Source organism: Fukomys damarensis, unplaced genomic scaffold (assembly GCF_012274545.1).
Source record: "Fukomys damarensis isolate Sample0158 unplaced genomic scaffold, DMR_v1.0_HiC HiC_scaffold_9, whole genome shotgun sequence".
Lineage (NCBI taxonomy): Eukaryota > Metazoa > Chordata > Mammalia > Rodentia > Bathyergidae > Fukomys > Fukomys damarensis.
The window spans coordinates 22,553,417-22,569,058 of NW_022900921.1; the positions used below are offsets into that span (position 1 = coordinate 22,553,417).

Below are 15,642 nucleotides of genomic sequence, written 5' to 3' on the forward strand. Positions count from 1 at the left end.
ATAGCAGAGGAGACAGTTCATGGCATGATAGGCAGGAAGTGTTGAACCTTCTTTCATCTTTCCTTATTCCATCCAGGCTACAATTCTATTAGTTGGTGCCACCCACACCCCAGGTGAGTCTTCCCTATTCAGTAAGTGCATCACCCATACCTAAAACTATACTAAACAAATCAGTGGTATAATCCAGTATCACACACTCACAATCCAGTCACTCCCTAAAGCCCCACCTATGAGGCTTTGGATGGAGCACCTAGATATAGCCATAATAACATTCCAGCATGAGACTTCTGTGGGGGACATTTTAGATCAAAGCTATAATATTCCACCCTTAGCCCCACAAAAACTCATTTCCATCTCATTTATGCAAAATGCATTTAGTCCATCTCAAAGAGTGACCAAAGTCTTAACTGTTCCAGCATTGCTGAATGATTCACTCTAGTCTCCTCTGAGACTGAAGACAAATTCTTAGCTGTGAGTCCAAAAGAAAGTTAAATACTTCCAACATAGAATGGCACAGGGTAAATATTTTCATTCTAAAATAGAGAAATAAAGGGATAGAAAGGAATGGGACCAAAGCAAAATGGAAACTTCACAGGGCAAACATTAAATCTTATAGCTTCATCTTCAGCACCTAGGGCAAGTTGTGGTGAGATGTGGAGTCCAAAATGCTTGGGAAGTTCTGTTTCTGTGATTTTTGTGGCTGCAACCCACATGGCTTCTCTCTTGGACTGCCTCTGCTCACTGCCACAGCTTTCCTTGGCAGAAGTTTCCTATTCTTGACATTCCAGCTTCCTGGGTTCTCCGCTGCAACTTTTGGTTTTATTCTCACAGCTTCACACATTGCCCTCTCAGCAACACATTTTCTGACCTGCCAGTCCTTCTTATGATATCTGGATGGAAGCCTCCATGACTCTGCAACTCTTGCATTCTGCATACCTGAAAACCTAGCACCATGTGGAAGATGCCAAGATCTGCTGCCAATTTGAGCAGGAGGGGGCTCCCTTTAGACCATGGCTACAGTGGCTTCTGAGTGTCTGGATGAGTGTTGTGAAGTGAATTTCAGGGAACTGAGTCCCCAAGTGGCCCGGCCCTTCTCAAGCAAGAGGCCCAAAAGAAAGGTTTATACTTTTGTACATTTGAGTCTGTGATAAAGGGAGTCTTTCTGATTCCTTTATCTATCTTTCTTATTCTGATGCAAGGTACTTGGCCTCTTTTTAATGCTAATCTTTCCGGAATAGGTTTAAAGTGCCAGGTGCAGAAACTCTAGAATTCTGTAAACAAAGCTTGATGGGCGATTCTTGTCAGAGCTCATAGACTTGTCACGGAGATTGCACTGAAAAGCAATATACAAGATTATTTCAAACAAGCCATTGAGTGACTCTGTTCTATCATATTATTGGAAAGCTTGCCTCTGAGTTGCCAGGGTTCCCATTTCCTTCACTCTGGATCCAGCTTAACTGAGCCTCAGTGGTTTGTTGAGCATAGAAAACCTCAAAAATGCTTTGAATCTGGGCTCTAAGCCACATATTTCTTGTAAGAGTTCAAGTGAAAATCTTTTTGAAGTGGTCCTTGGGAGGGGATATATACTTTTTATAGTGTTCTTGTAAGAGCCTTTCTGAGCACATTTTTTCTTTTCTTAGAATCACAACAACAGTTGCATGTAACATGGATCTGTCCAAATACCCCATGGACACACAGACATGCAAGTTGCAGCTGGAGAGCTGTGAGTATATGTCCTACAGGTTCCTAGAGGTGATTTCCTGAGTGACTTGGATCTATGTATTCACAGATTATTCCATGCTTAGTGATTATCCTTTTTAAATATTAATTCACAATGGGTTCAGCCCTTCTGACTGTACTTACACACAAATTTAGATTTTTCTTGAAAAAACTCCTCTAATATTAGACCTTTGGGGGAGGCCCGTTGTGCATTAGTATCAAATATACCCATCTGTAAGCAGATAAGACAACCAAAGGAAATGATTAAAAATAGTTAACGGTATAGTCCGTGGGTCAGCAAACCATACCCGTGCCAAATCCAGCCCATCACCTGTTTCTATGAATGAAGTTTTACTGGAGCACAGTAATACCCACTGATTTATATACTGCCAATGACTGCTGCAACACTGTAATAGCAGAGTTGAGTGACAGAGACTTTATGGCCCACAAAACCTAAAATATTAACATTCTTATTTGCTGAAGAGGTTTTAATAAGCTAATTCCAAGTGAATTTCCAAGAAGGAATGATAGCATTTCCCAAACATATGTAACATGAAATCTTGTTTCATGAGTATTTCTATTTTATAGAAAAACATCTTGATGAAAATGGATCTAAACTAGCATCTGATACTTAAACTTGTAATATTTTATTTATGCCATCTATCTGGCTACTAATCCTCAAAGGGTCTGTGATTTCAGGTGAGTTATTCATGAATCTATGAAGATGTATGAATCTTTACCCACCTACTCCTGCTCTACCAAAATCAAATTAACATGGGTCCTCACAAAAGCTTATAAAGAGGTCAAGGACCTTTCATCAATGCCCTTTCCATTTGTCAGTGAACATACCCAGGCCTACCCTATGAGTTCTAGAAAGCCCTCAAAAGCTTTTTTCTTTTTTCTAGTACAAAAGCACTGTGGTTGTAGGGAAAAGTCAACTACAGAGGAAGTAGGAAGCTAGTAGGGAAAAACTTCTAATAGTATAATAAAATGTATTATACCATCAATTTGTTGTAGCTCTGGTCTTCTTGACCAAATGATTTTTTTCCATTATTAGCTACAATGACAATGGCAACAACAACATATATTCTTTTCCTGTAAATACTATGGCGTCCATGTACCAGTTGCTTACTAAAATTAAAAAAAAATTTTAAATCACCTGAGGAGATTGAAAATTACAATGAATGTTTAAATTTTTAAAAAACTTGTTACAGTGAAAAGACATACTGCCATTAACTGCCCTCAAAATATGTCCCCTCTCTTTTAACACACTTATCTCATTGTCCTTGCTACCTTCTGGAGCAGTTCTGGAAGACTTCTTTTGTGAGTTTTTTTATAAGGTATGATTAAAAAGTAGGGTAAATATGGCTGCTGAGTGCCGTCCAATGGAAAGACAGGCTCATAAAAACATGACAGTGTGTCTTCATCTTATTTACCATATCTGGCACCATGTGACTTCTGGTTCTTTCCTAAAGTCAAAATGACCATGAAAGGTAAACATTTTGAATCAATTTAGGATATCAAGGTAGCTATCACAGCATAATTGAAATATTTACTAAAAAGAACTTGCAGAACTGCTTCTGAAAATGGTGAGACTTACTGAATAAATGTGCTTGAGGTGAGAAAGGCTATTTTGACGGGCATTAATGGCAATGTCTTTTACTGTAATATAATTTTTTAACATGAACACTCACCTTATTTTTAAGATTATAGCCCATGATAGCCACTCCACTGGATAATCCAAACAATTCTGAGATAAGTTATGGTTTTAAAAATTGATGCTCAAATAACTTATTTAACACTTTCCCAAAGGGACCCAGAAAGTAAATAGCAACATTGAGACTGGAATCCAGATAAAGTAGTACAAAGTTTGAAGATCCCCTAATTCAGCTCTTCCACTGGACCAGAGAGTCACACATCAATTTTGTTTCAGTGTCTTATTTGTGTTCTGAGCTGTATGTTTTTTTTCTGAGTATGCTATAAAGAGATTTTAAAGAGTAATACAAGGATAATGAAAAGCTTTTAATAACTCCTTTTCAGTTTCTCTAGTGCTCATTTGTTATCATAATTTTTCACCAAATTGAGGAACCACGTGATGCTTGTTTTGAATTCTCTAAATCCTGCCAGAATGTCAAACTGAATCACAATGTGATTTTTACACACATACTCTCATGCCAGTTCTTTTCCCTTACTTAGGATCAAGGCCAATGTTTTTCCTTCCCTTTACATCCTAAGGAAAATATTTTGACTCATTCTTTAGCCTTTAGAGGTTGGTTCTACATATTTTCCCACTGGAGGCTCCAGCAAATGAGTGGGTAGTTGAGTTCCATCTGTCCACCCCCTCTACCTGCATTCAATTTACCTATATAACAACTAGGTGACTGCTTTGTGTTGGACACTGTGGAAGATGTTTGCAACACAAAGGTAAAGATGATGTGTCAGTCATCAAGAAGTCTAACCTCCCATACAGGGTACAGGACTTAAATAATTATGAAAGAATAAATAGTAACTTTAAAAAGTAATGGCACTATGGAAGCTTAGGGAAGTCAAAGGTTTCCTAAAGGAAGTATCACTTGAAATCAGACATGAGCGGGCCAGGGATTTAGCTCAGTGGTTCTGCCGCCTGCCTCGCAAGCACAATGTACCAAGTTTGATCCCTGGTACCAACCAAAAAGAAAAAAAAGAAAGAAATCAGACGTGAGAGATCAGTTCAAGTTGGCTAAGGGGACAAGAAGTAGGACATAATTGGCTAAGGCACAGGAGCAAGAAGAAACATAGTAGATAACAGAAAAGACCAATAGAGGCTGTGAGAATGTAGCTCAGCGGTAGAGCACTTGTCTAGCACATGCAAGGCCTTGGATTCAATCTCTAGCGCTACAAAAACCATTGGGAAGGTGGTGTACAAAGTAATCATTGTCATCACACAACTGCTTCCAACCCTTAAAAGAAGTTACTTGATACAACATAATTTAGTAAACGAATGCCAGTATATGGACACTTTATGATGTGGGATTAAGATTTACTCTAAATTGATGTGTGTCAATTAATTCTCTACCACTATTAAATAATCTCCATTGTTCCTTACTAAACCACCCTGCAATGTCCATTATAGTCAGGCACCTGTGATAAGAAAATAATACCATAGATATAAATTATTAAGATATCAAAGCATGGTTTGTCGAGGGGGGCATAGTCAAGCTCTGGAGACAGTGGCACTCTGTATGTAAGGACACAAGTAAACAACATTAGAAAAGCATGGTATTATTAGGCAGAAACCATTTTTCAGAAGTAGGCATTTAATTAAAGACTCAGAAAGATTAATTATCCATTGATTAAATGCATGCAGAACCTTCTTGAAGTAATGCAGCTATTTGGTGGGAGAATAAAAATTGGGATTATCGCTGGAGATTTAGCTCAGCGGTTCAGTGGCCTGCCTTGCAAGTGCAAGGCCCCGAGTTCAATCCCCGGTACCAAAAAAAAATAAATAAATAAAAGTTGGGATTATCAAAAAGAGAACTCAGTTGAATCCCACATGAAAAAAGTAATTGCCCTCCATGTGTTGTGGCTGGGCTCAACTCAAATCCCAGGAGCAAGATTCTCCTGGAAACTTCAGCACTCTGCTTGCACAAATACCATCCCAAATGAGCAGAAAAAGCTTTCATCGAATGTTTATTAGCAGATATTTGGGTACAGAAACTTCACTAAGGGTTTTTCTACATGCCATCTCTAAAAAAGAACTGATCCCTTCCCACAATTCTATATTCATTCAGGGACAGAGGTTAATAATGTAACAATTGTGAGTCTTTACTAGTTGTAAAAGCAAAGTGTCCAAATAGGAACATGTATTCTTTATTTTTATAAAGATTCTTCATTTATTTGAGATCCTAGCCCAATTTAGACAGCTAGCTTCTTATATTCTTGCATACTTCCAAAGGAAAGGAAAGCCCACAATTTTTACCTGAAAACCCTCTCACAGTTTCTGCTTTATAAAGAGGGAAGATAACCCCTACTTGACTTTTGCTACCACAGACTGAGGCTGATACTGAAAAAAATATTAGTCTCAATATGACATGCTTCTCACTAGCCATTGAAAATAGAAGTATATTTTTGTATTTAATATCATATGTACTGTTACCCAATCGTAACTGTATGATCTTGGATAACTAATCTATCTGGACCTCAGTTTTCTTATCAGTGAAATGGGAAAAGTAACAGAATCTGGCTCAATGAGTTGTTTTTGAAACAGGTTATTGAGGTATGACTTATATATCACAAAATTCACCCATTGTAAGTATACACTTCAAAGAGTTTTAGTAAATATACTGAGTAGTGCAATCATTGCCATGCTGCATTGCTGTAACACTCCCATCATCCCAAAGAAACCCCTCATGCCTATTTGTAGTCACCCCCCTTTCCCACCACCAGCTCACAGGCACCACTAAGCTAAAATTGTCTGTATTTGTCACTTCTGGATATTTCATGTAACTGAAATCAATACAAGATGTAGCCTTTTTGCATCTAGCTTTTCCACTTAGCAAAACATTTTTCAAGTGCAACCTATTAACAGTACTTCATTCCTTTTTATTGCAATGTAGTATTCCTTTGTAGGAGCTTCTGTGTGTGCATGTATGTGTGTGTTCATCAGTTGATGAACAACTGCTCTATCAGTACATTTTGGCTTTTATGGATAATGCTACTATGAACATATAATATGTACAAGTGTTTGTATGATACGGTTTTCTTTTGGACAGAAACTTGAGTATGAAATTCTGGGTCAAATGGTAAATTTATGTTTAAGTTGGTAAGAAGCTGCCACGCTATTTTCCAATGTGACTGTACTGTTTTAAAGTCCCACCTTAAAGTTCTATCTTCTCCATGTCCTCACCATTAGTTATTGTCTACCTTTTTTATTACAGATATCCTGGGGAGTGTGAAGTGGTATCTTATTGTGGTTTTGCTTTGCCTTTTCCTAATGACTAATGATGTTGAACATCTTTTTGTGTACTTATTAACCATGCACATATCTTTTCAAAGAGATAGTTGAGGATTAAATGAGATGATGTTGTAAAGCACTCAGGAAGCAATTTCTTACTAAATGATAGATATTAAAATTGTTATTCATCATCATCCATGGCTTTGAGATTAAACTTTCTTGAGGTACCGTGCTAGCTTTGTTTCTTACTTGCCTTGTTATCTTGAGGAAGTCATGCAGTCCCTCTAAATCTGAGCATTTTCATGTATGAAATGGAGAAAATATTATAGTTCTTCAATTCTAAGTACAGTATTTTTTCAATAATCATGTTTCAGGAAAAAATGCAAGGTCTATAGAAAGTGTAAGATCCATCTCAATTTCAGAAAAAAGATTTACTATCCATCCTAGACTTGGAGAAATGCAGAAATGTCTATCTTTCAAATTTGCAAGACATAACATGTAAAGGACAGCATAAAGGTTTCAGAAAAGGTTACTATTATTACTATTATCAACTATATTAGTAAAATTACTTAGAGATTTATCAAATGTGCATTTTGACAGATGTCAGTAAAGTGACTGCAGGATTTTTTTGTTTTGGTTTTTTACTTACACTAATGTGGAGATACCAGTTCTAAACTCCATCAAAGCTTACACTGCCCTGATTATCTGCCATAGGCCTTTGTGTGTTCATGGATATGCACCTCTAAGCCACTTCTAGGGTTTATCATCCACCAGGTTTAGACAGTGTTTAGCATATGATTATTTCTCAATTGATGGCAAATGGGCCAGACAGGCAACTTCATTGTGTGTAGACATTGCCATTGAGACTTCATGCCAAGTTTTACATGGAATCATCTTTGCACTTAGTATTATCAGGATGGAGCTCATACTACATCCACACTGTAGCATTTTTCTGAACAATTCAATCTGTAACATCCTTGCACTGACCAGGGAAGTGTTGCGTTTTTCAGGGGGGTATGATGGAAATGATGTGGAGTTCATCTGGCTGCGAGGGAATGACTCTGTGCGTGGGCTGGAAAATCTGCGACTTGCACAATACACCATACAACGCTATTTCACCTTAGTCACCAGGTCACAGCAAGAGACAGGTAACTGTGTGACAAATTGTACAAAATAAAAGTAACTAAACCAGGGTATAGGGTCACATTCTGAGTCAGAAATCTCTTCACTTGACCTTTTTGGGGTCCAACAGCTCCTCATTGGTGTGGAGTAGAGAGTAGGGTCTGGGTCTGTCCTTCTGCCTACGCCACAGCTACAGCAATGGTCCACCAAAGAGCAGACCTCCAGGACAGCTCCGAAGCCTGGAACTATTTACCTCTACATAGTTAGAAGGAACAAGTTGTTTCTCTTTTGTTATTTTCCCAAACTTAAGTAATTAGTGTTTATTACTTTTATAATGGATGGATGAATGAATATACTTTTTTTTTTTGGCACCAGGGATCAAACTCAGGAAGGCATGGTGCCACTGAGCTAAACCCCCAGCCCTACTTTACTAAAAAAAAAAAAATAAGTTTGTAAATTGGGTTTATGTTGTCATCATTTATCAAATCTGAATTCTCAATTTTGATTTGTGCCAAAAATTGGCTTCAGATTTCCAAATTATTTAATTTCAGGAGGTACAAAAGAGAGTCATTATTTAATCAAATATTAGTTAAGTATCTTGTACAAAATTGACCTTGGGGGGGCTTGTTGTTTTGTTTGTTTGTTTTGAGACAGAGTCTATGTAGTTCAGGCTGGTCTTCAACTCACCATGTAGGCTAGGCTGGCCTTGAACTCACAGCAATCCTTCTGCCTCAGTCTCCTGAGTTCTGAGATTATAAGCATAAGCCACCATGCCTGGCTTTAAATTGACTTTCAAAATCAAAGGAATAAAGCAGAGAGTACAGACCAGTAAAACATTTCTGGATCAAAGAGCAAAAGATATGCTTTTAAATCTTGCCTCTAAAATCAACTATAGGTCTTTCTTCAAGTCACTAAAAATTTGTCTCCATTTCTTCACCAATAAAGTAAAATATTGGATGGAGTCCCATCAAGCCCTAAAATTACATATTTTTATATTTCTCCAGAAGTGTTTCTTTCTGTAGATATTTATTGATATTACTGCTCCATCTACTCTCCTTTGAGCCAGGCTTCTGCTCCCCTTTGCCACTGCACCCAGCCTGACAGGGGCCATTACTACTCTGTCTGCTATCACCTCACATCCCCCTCACAGAAGCAGTGTGGGAGAAGAGCTTGGTACTTGAATCCATGGCACATATTTTGTGCTATAGTAGCCTATATGTCACACAGAATTATATTAATAGTAGGTCCCTATGGCTTATCCACATTTAGGATATATGGGTAGTTTCCTAAGGATAATCCTGAATACTATAAAATCCGATATACTTGTCATCAAAAATTAAACTATATTTAATATGTCTATTAGGTCCATTCTATACTAATCGTAAAAAGTGAAGAGTTTCAGGTGATCTGCATTAAATAGATATTATTAAATGATTATTTTTAAAGTATAGAACTGTAAGACACAAGGCTTGCCCCCATGGGTAGGGCTCACGGTCTAGTGAGGCAGATGTCAAGGAAATCTGTGGATTACCAGGCTATGTGACTCTTATGACAAAGAAAGGCATACAAAGAAGAACACAGGTGAAGGGCAGTACCCTGTAAATCCCATTCTATATAACAGCAAGGTCATATGTGGAAACATAATGACAGTTCCTATTTAACTAAATTTTGGAGGAATAACAGAGGGTTTAATATGAATATTCTACAGTTAAACATCTCATAAGGAAAATTCGACTGCATGAACAGACATGATTTCATATTTCTTGTGTACCCTATCAGGAAATTATACACGATTGGTCTTGCAATTTGAGCTTCGGAGGAATGTCCTGTATTTCATTTTGGAAACCTATGTTCCTTCCACTTTCCTGGTGGTGTTATCCTGGATTTCATTTTGGATCTCCCTTGACTCAGTTCCTGCAAGAACCTGCATTGGTAAGCAGCTAAAATATGCAGTTTTTAAGATCTGGATTACTTTTTTCTTTTCTTTATACCACTGTTTTCAATGATACCACTAGAAGGGTTCCAAGAGTTAGTTTCTTGAGAGATTCTTCTATAGAGCGAGAAAGAGAGACTACTTATGAGTAATGCATTTTTAAACTTTGTTTTACTGTGGCACATAAAGGAGAATTTTGACTGTATTGTTCATTGTCTATTGTTTCTTCTCTTGACCACTTCTCTGTGGAGAAGATAGAAGGAGAAACATTTAGAAAACTACATCACTCATATCTATACAAAATGGACAAATCAATCTTGTCCCAGAAGGACAATGATTTTTCAAAATGAGAGATTTTTTCCATCTCTGAGTCCTGTCCTCACCTTGTTAACTTCTGAATGAAGAAACTTTGCCAGGTAATAGAGAAGGCTTAACTGGCCACTAGTATGCAAATGTTTCCCTCCTGTCTTCCCAGGAGTGACCACTGTGTTATCAATGACTACACTGATGATTGGGTCCCGCACATCTCTTCCCAACACCAACTGCTTCATAAAAGCCATTGATGTGTACCTGGGGATCTGCTTTAGCTTCGTGTTTGGGGCCTTACTGGAATACGCAGTTGCTCACTACAGCTCCTTACAGCAGATGGCAGCCAAAGATAGGGTAAGAATTTTTGAGGCCCCTGTCTGTCATCCATCCCTTGTGCTAGGTGCTGAATGTGGTTGCTGTTCCCCAGTGATTCACTTTGTTCCAGTGAGTCTGTCTTGGTTCAGATGAGCGCATCTGAAAGCCATGGTACCCCTTGAAAAAAACAATTCTTTTCACCAAATACAATGAAAATTAATACATTTAATTTTCTGGCAGAAAATAACTGTTATCTACAAAAAAGTATAACCACAAGAAGTATCCATGAAAAATCCAATATCAAATCAAACATGATCAGCTTATTACAAGTTTCAGATCAATATGTAATTCTTATTTCTTTTGTTACATTTTGTATATCCTTTATTATAAAGTAGTTATTTACCAAAAACTATGTGAAGAAATTAAATTGTGTGAAGTTTCTTGACTAGCACATTTCTTTGCTTGTTAGGAGACTCATTATTTAAGCGCCATGGTCCGGCTCTTTGAATAAAATAATGATTATCATTTATTGAGCATTTATATGAACCAGACACAGTAACAAGTCTTTTGCCAATATTATATCCATTTTAAATGCTCATCACAATCCAGTGAGGTTGTTATCTCCATTTTTACAACTGTAGAATTTGGAGAACAAGAAGCGTAAGTAACTTATCCTAGAGAGACATATATTAAGAGATATAGCTGGGATTTCAATCTAAAACTTCTTGGCTCCGTGACACTTCATTCTCTCTTATAGGGACCAATTCCCTTAACTATTACTCTTTATACCCCTATAGAACCCTAGGGTTATTTGCAAGCCAAATTTGATAGATACCAGCATGCTAAATAAAGCTCAAGCTAGCAAGCAAAAAAAATATAGAGACCTAATGCAGACTAGGTTCCCAGTTTTAGCAATGTGCTGGGACCTTACTGGGTCTTATAGTTAGGAAATGAGGAATCAGAATAGTCCAAAAAGCCAGTTGCTTTTTCCCTTCTGTTTGGTTACTGTGAACAATGTTTCACAGTCTTATTACCTAAGCATCAAAGGCATATGAACATGTGTAACAGCTGAAGAAGAATATAGATTTTATTTATTTATGCCCTATAAGCTCCCTTGGGAGAAGAAGGAAGTTTAATTACACCCCAAATCTATATTTGCGAGATTGGCAAAAGGGGATTTGGAGAACCAGTAAGATTCTCTGCTGAAGATTCCAAGAAGCTCTTATCTTGATGTGTATAGAACAGTTGGTGGACTGTGGAGTATTTGCTAAATACCTACCAATATCTCTTTTAGTTCACCCAACAACAGAATGAAATGGGTACAGTTATTATCTTCACTTTACTATTAAGAAATCTGCCATTCAGAGAAGTGAGATCATTCATCCAACAACCTATTCCTAGTAAATAGCCTGGCCAAAAATCCAAACCACATTCTTTCCAACTTTTTCACACTTTCCATATTCTGTCACCTCCATCACGTTGAAGAATGGCAACTCCCTAGAATTTCAGGGGACATTCCTATGCCTATTTGTGAGGCAAAGATCTCAAGATACAGCTGATTTCTATCATCTCTCATAATCAGTTACTTCCCTCACTGGAACAGAATAGAACTTCACCAAATACCTACTAGATGCTTTATATAATTTATATCACTTACTCTTCCATCAGTTTCATGAGGTGGGTATTAATATCATCACCATTTTGCAGGCAAGGAAATCAAATTTTAAAAGGATTAAGGTGACAAGTTTCACAAAAGTGAGACCAGATGGGATTAAAGCCAACTTCAGAACCTGAGCACTTAATATTTAGCACACTGTTCTGCATATCTAGGGAAGGTGGTGGTTATTCTCCCCATCATACATGCTAGTGCCTTACAGATTGGTGCCTACAAACAAGATAACAAGACTCTAAGTCTAGCTGACAAGGCTGTTCTTGAGACTCCCAGTACCAACTTAATTAAGCCTAATTATTCAATGCTTAGCCCTCTAAACTTTTCATTAACTCATTGCATAATTATTTATTCTGCTAAGTCAGGTCTTCTAAGATAACTATATTATCTATGGACTAGGGGAAAATGAAAGAAGCAGAAGAAGTCAACATTGCAAACATCATCAACAGCTCCATCTCCAGCTTTAAACGGAAGATCAGCTTTGCCACCATTGAAATTTCCAGTGATAATGTCAACTATAGCGACCTGACAATGAAAACTAGTGACAAGTTCAAGTTTGTCTTCAGAGAAAAGATGGGCAGGATTGTTGACTACTTCACGATTCAAAACCCCAGCAATGTTGATCGATATTCCAAACTCCTGTTTCCTTTGATTTTTATGTTAGCCAATGTATTTTACTGGTCATACTACATGTATTTTTGAAATGATGTTGGATTTTTGTGTGTCATTGATCTTCAGCACAACAAGGTAATGATGTAAATTGTATTTTAGGTAAAATGTACAGTACAACCCAATGGTGCTAGAAGTGGCTAAAATGACATCTAAGTATTTTCCACAAAGAATGAACTTGCAACCATTAGAGATCGAAGTTGTGTAGAAGTCCTGGCATTGCAGGGTTTTGTAATAGGAGCATCAGCCCATTCCTCTTTCACCTTTATGAAGGACATCCTCATCCCAGGGTTACAAACCTACTCAGGTTGACTGTTTGCTCAGTGGCTCCCTGTTTTGCATTTACCTCACATAAAACATGAGAGGAGAACATTATTTCTAAATCATACAGGAACCACTCAACATAGTCACACAAATTATTTACTGAAACTCTTCAGTGCTTATAATATTCATTATTGCCTATTTTGGGAGCAACATTTTCTAGTTTTTGTTTTTGATTAAAATGGGATTGTGCCTGTGTCAGTTCACTGGCACTCAGCTCAATACAACGATGAGTTTTTAATAGGGAGCATTATTTAATACCAAAGCAAAATTATCCTCAAATTCCAATCAGTCCTATCATTGAAAAATCAAATGTAAATGAATAAAAAGTTAGGGGATCAATAATCACTCTAAAACATAAATCCCTTGTTTCTAATGTATAATAGATTCCCAAGACTGGAAGGACTCTGGGGCTTTATTTCTTTTGCTATTATGTGCACATCAGTAGTAAGCAGCGCAAAATCCTTTTCCCATATCAGGAATGGAAATGGAAGACATTTTTTCACTTATTCTAGGAGTCTTAATATGGATTATTGCCGTGGAGACTTACTGGATCACATTCATTTTCTAGCTACCTTTACTCACATACTGGTGAGGTACTAAAAATACCAGCTGGACACAGTCAGAGAGTCCTCTGTTATTTTGTCATTTCTGATACTCTAACATGGAGAAACATTTCACCAGCAGCAAATTCCCTGCATCCTTCAAAAAGTAGCTTTAATCCTGTACCCTAATGATCAGAAGTGATACTTATAAGAGAATGAGCTGCAGTTCCCAGGTAAAAGTGGCTTAAGTAGATTTGGGCTTGCTCAGATGCTCAATCCTTCTAACTGGACTATGAATGGCTCATCTTGCATGCGGAGGAGAATACTGGCCCTGAGTCCTATTGTTCTGAATAACAGTGGGACATGTTGCAGAATCTATGCACAGGTTGTCCAAGAGCCGCCTTCTCTAAGTCCAGCAGTCTCACTCTAATACAAGTGCGGCTGTCCCTCTGCTTCACAGCCAACCTCAGCCAAAAAGCACCATGTGAGTGTGCCAGGAAAGGCTTCCACTTTAGCCGCAATTATTTTAAAGAATCTCACTCACTTCAATTCTTTCTTTCCTTTTCTAATAAAGGAAAGGTTTACCCTTCTTTTCAGAAGTAAGCTGCAGCTTCAAAAATCATTTCTTTTCCTTGAATTCCTATATCCTTAGGTTCTTGTTCTTCTGGCATTATGTTTATCACAATTCAGTTTCTATGGGTTTGATCACTTGATCTTTTAACGCAATGTTTCTAATGGGAAGTGGGACTAAAAGAGGTAGAATGTGGTTGAATGGTTGAATTAATTTGTGATTTTTAAAAAAGCTTAAGAAATATATATGTTATGAAGATTTGTTTAAACTATTATATACAGATAACTATAAAGATATAAAACTGTGAAATAAATACACCATATTAGCTATCCAATATATCAAGTGATCATCTATGTACTATATAATAATATCTTGTTTGGAAAAGTACACATTTTGTGCAAAGTTCTCCATCTCAGGTTTCCTTCATCCCAGATAGTGTGCTCACATGCACACACACACATTCACTCATTTCCTACACAGGAAATAGTAAATGCAAAAGACACAGGAGATGTTTCTCTTTGATATCTCTGCACTGCCTTGCAGTTACATAACTGGGTCTGTTAATGTCAAAAAATATAACAGATTCTCTTCTAAACCTTTTGTATTATTATGGAATTCTGTTTTGTTTTTTGTGAATATATGCTTTTATATATATTTTTATGCTTTTTGTGTTATAGTTTGAGAATATGCTTTTAAGAGAAAACAATCTTTATCTCTCTGCCCTTTATGCAGGCTACTACAATATTACAGTTCTCAGTAAAAACTCCTAAATATTCAGTAAAAACTACTAAATATTCTAGATTTGTCCCACATGTCCTACCTACCTAGATATCTCAGGACTAATTTAATTCAAAATATTTGTTTCTTGGTTGAACATATAACCCCACTGAATTTTCCAAAGACACAAAACTAGATGGAGATTAAGAATTTTCTAATTAATAGAAATATAATTTTAATTACCTTGGTATTCAGAATAGCAATACTCTCAATGTAGGGAATTACATAAATATAAGAAGTCATTCAACAAGTAAATAACTAAACTTTCATTTCAAATGTAAGAGACAGAAAATGAGCATAGCACAAAAAAGCTTGAGATTATAGTTGACTAAAAACCAAGAATGAGTAGGCAATGCAGGAAAATACCATTGAAAAAGAGTACTGTGTGGACTTTTAATGCCCGGCAAATATAGTAATGTATATACAGGGATGTGTTTTGATCCAGGATCAAAACATGGTCCTTTCTCAATGCTGTATATTATTTTTACAGAGGTAGAGACATTCTTCTCAACTACTGTGTCAAATTTAATTTTTGTCTCTCCATGATACATTTACTGGCAAAGATCCTTGCTTTTAAAAACATACATTTTAAAAATTTACTCAGCATACAGAGAATCACACTCTAATAATTATCAATGTAATTCATATCACATCATTGACTTAAGAAAGATCAAATTAAGTACTTGTTTTATCTATTTTTTATTTTAAAAATATAATTTAAAATATACAATTTAAAAAATATATAATTATATATATAAT

General features: G+C 36.7%; 2 protein-coding genes across 9 annotated transcripts in view; one reads left to right on the top strand and one right to left on the bottom strand.

Annotated features, from left to right (window-relative positions):
• The window catches only part of Gabrp (gamma-aminobutyric acid type A receptor subunit pi), a 64,570-nt gene extending 49,924 nt beyond the window's left edge, over positions 1-14,646 (top strand). For all 3 annotated transcript variants that reach the window (XM_033761622.1, XM_010622183.2, XM_033761623.1), the window contains 5 exons: positions 1,641-1,723; positions 7,663-7,800; positions 9,554-9,706; positions 10,183-10,370; positions 12,400-14,646. In XM_033761622.1, the coding sequence (XP_033617513.1) occupies positions 1,641-1,723; positions 7,663-7,800; positions 9,554-9,706; positions 10,183-10,370; positions 12,400-12,702 (865 nt within the window). In that variant the 3' untranslated portion in view covers positions 12,703-14,646. The remainder of the gene's footprint in view (positions 1-1,640; positions 1,724-7,662; positions 7,801-9,553; positions 9,707-10,182; positions 10,371-12,399) is intronic.
• Positions 1-15,642, bottom strand: part of LOC104860873 — a 100,431-nt gene that overhangs the window by 50,480 nt on the left and 34,309 nt on the right. The window lies entirely within an intron of this gene.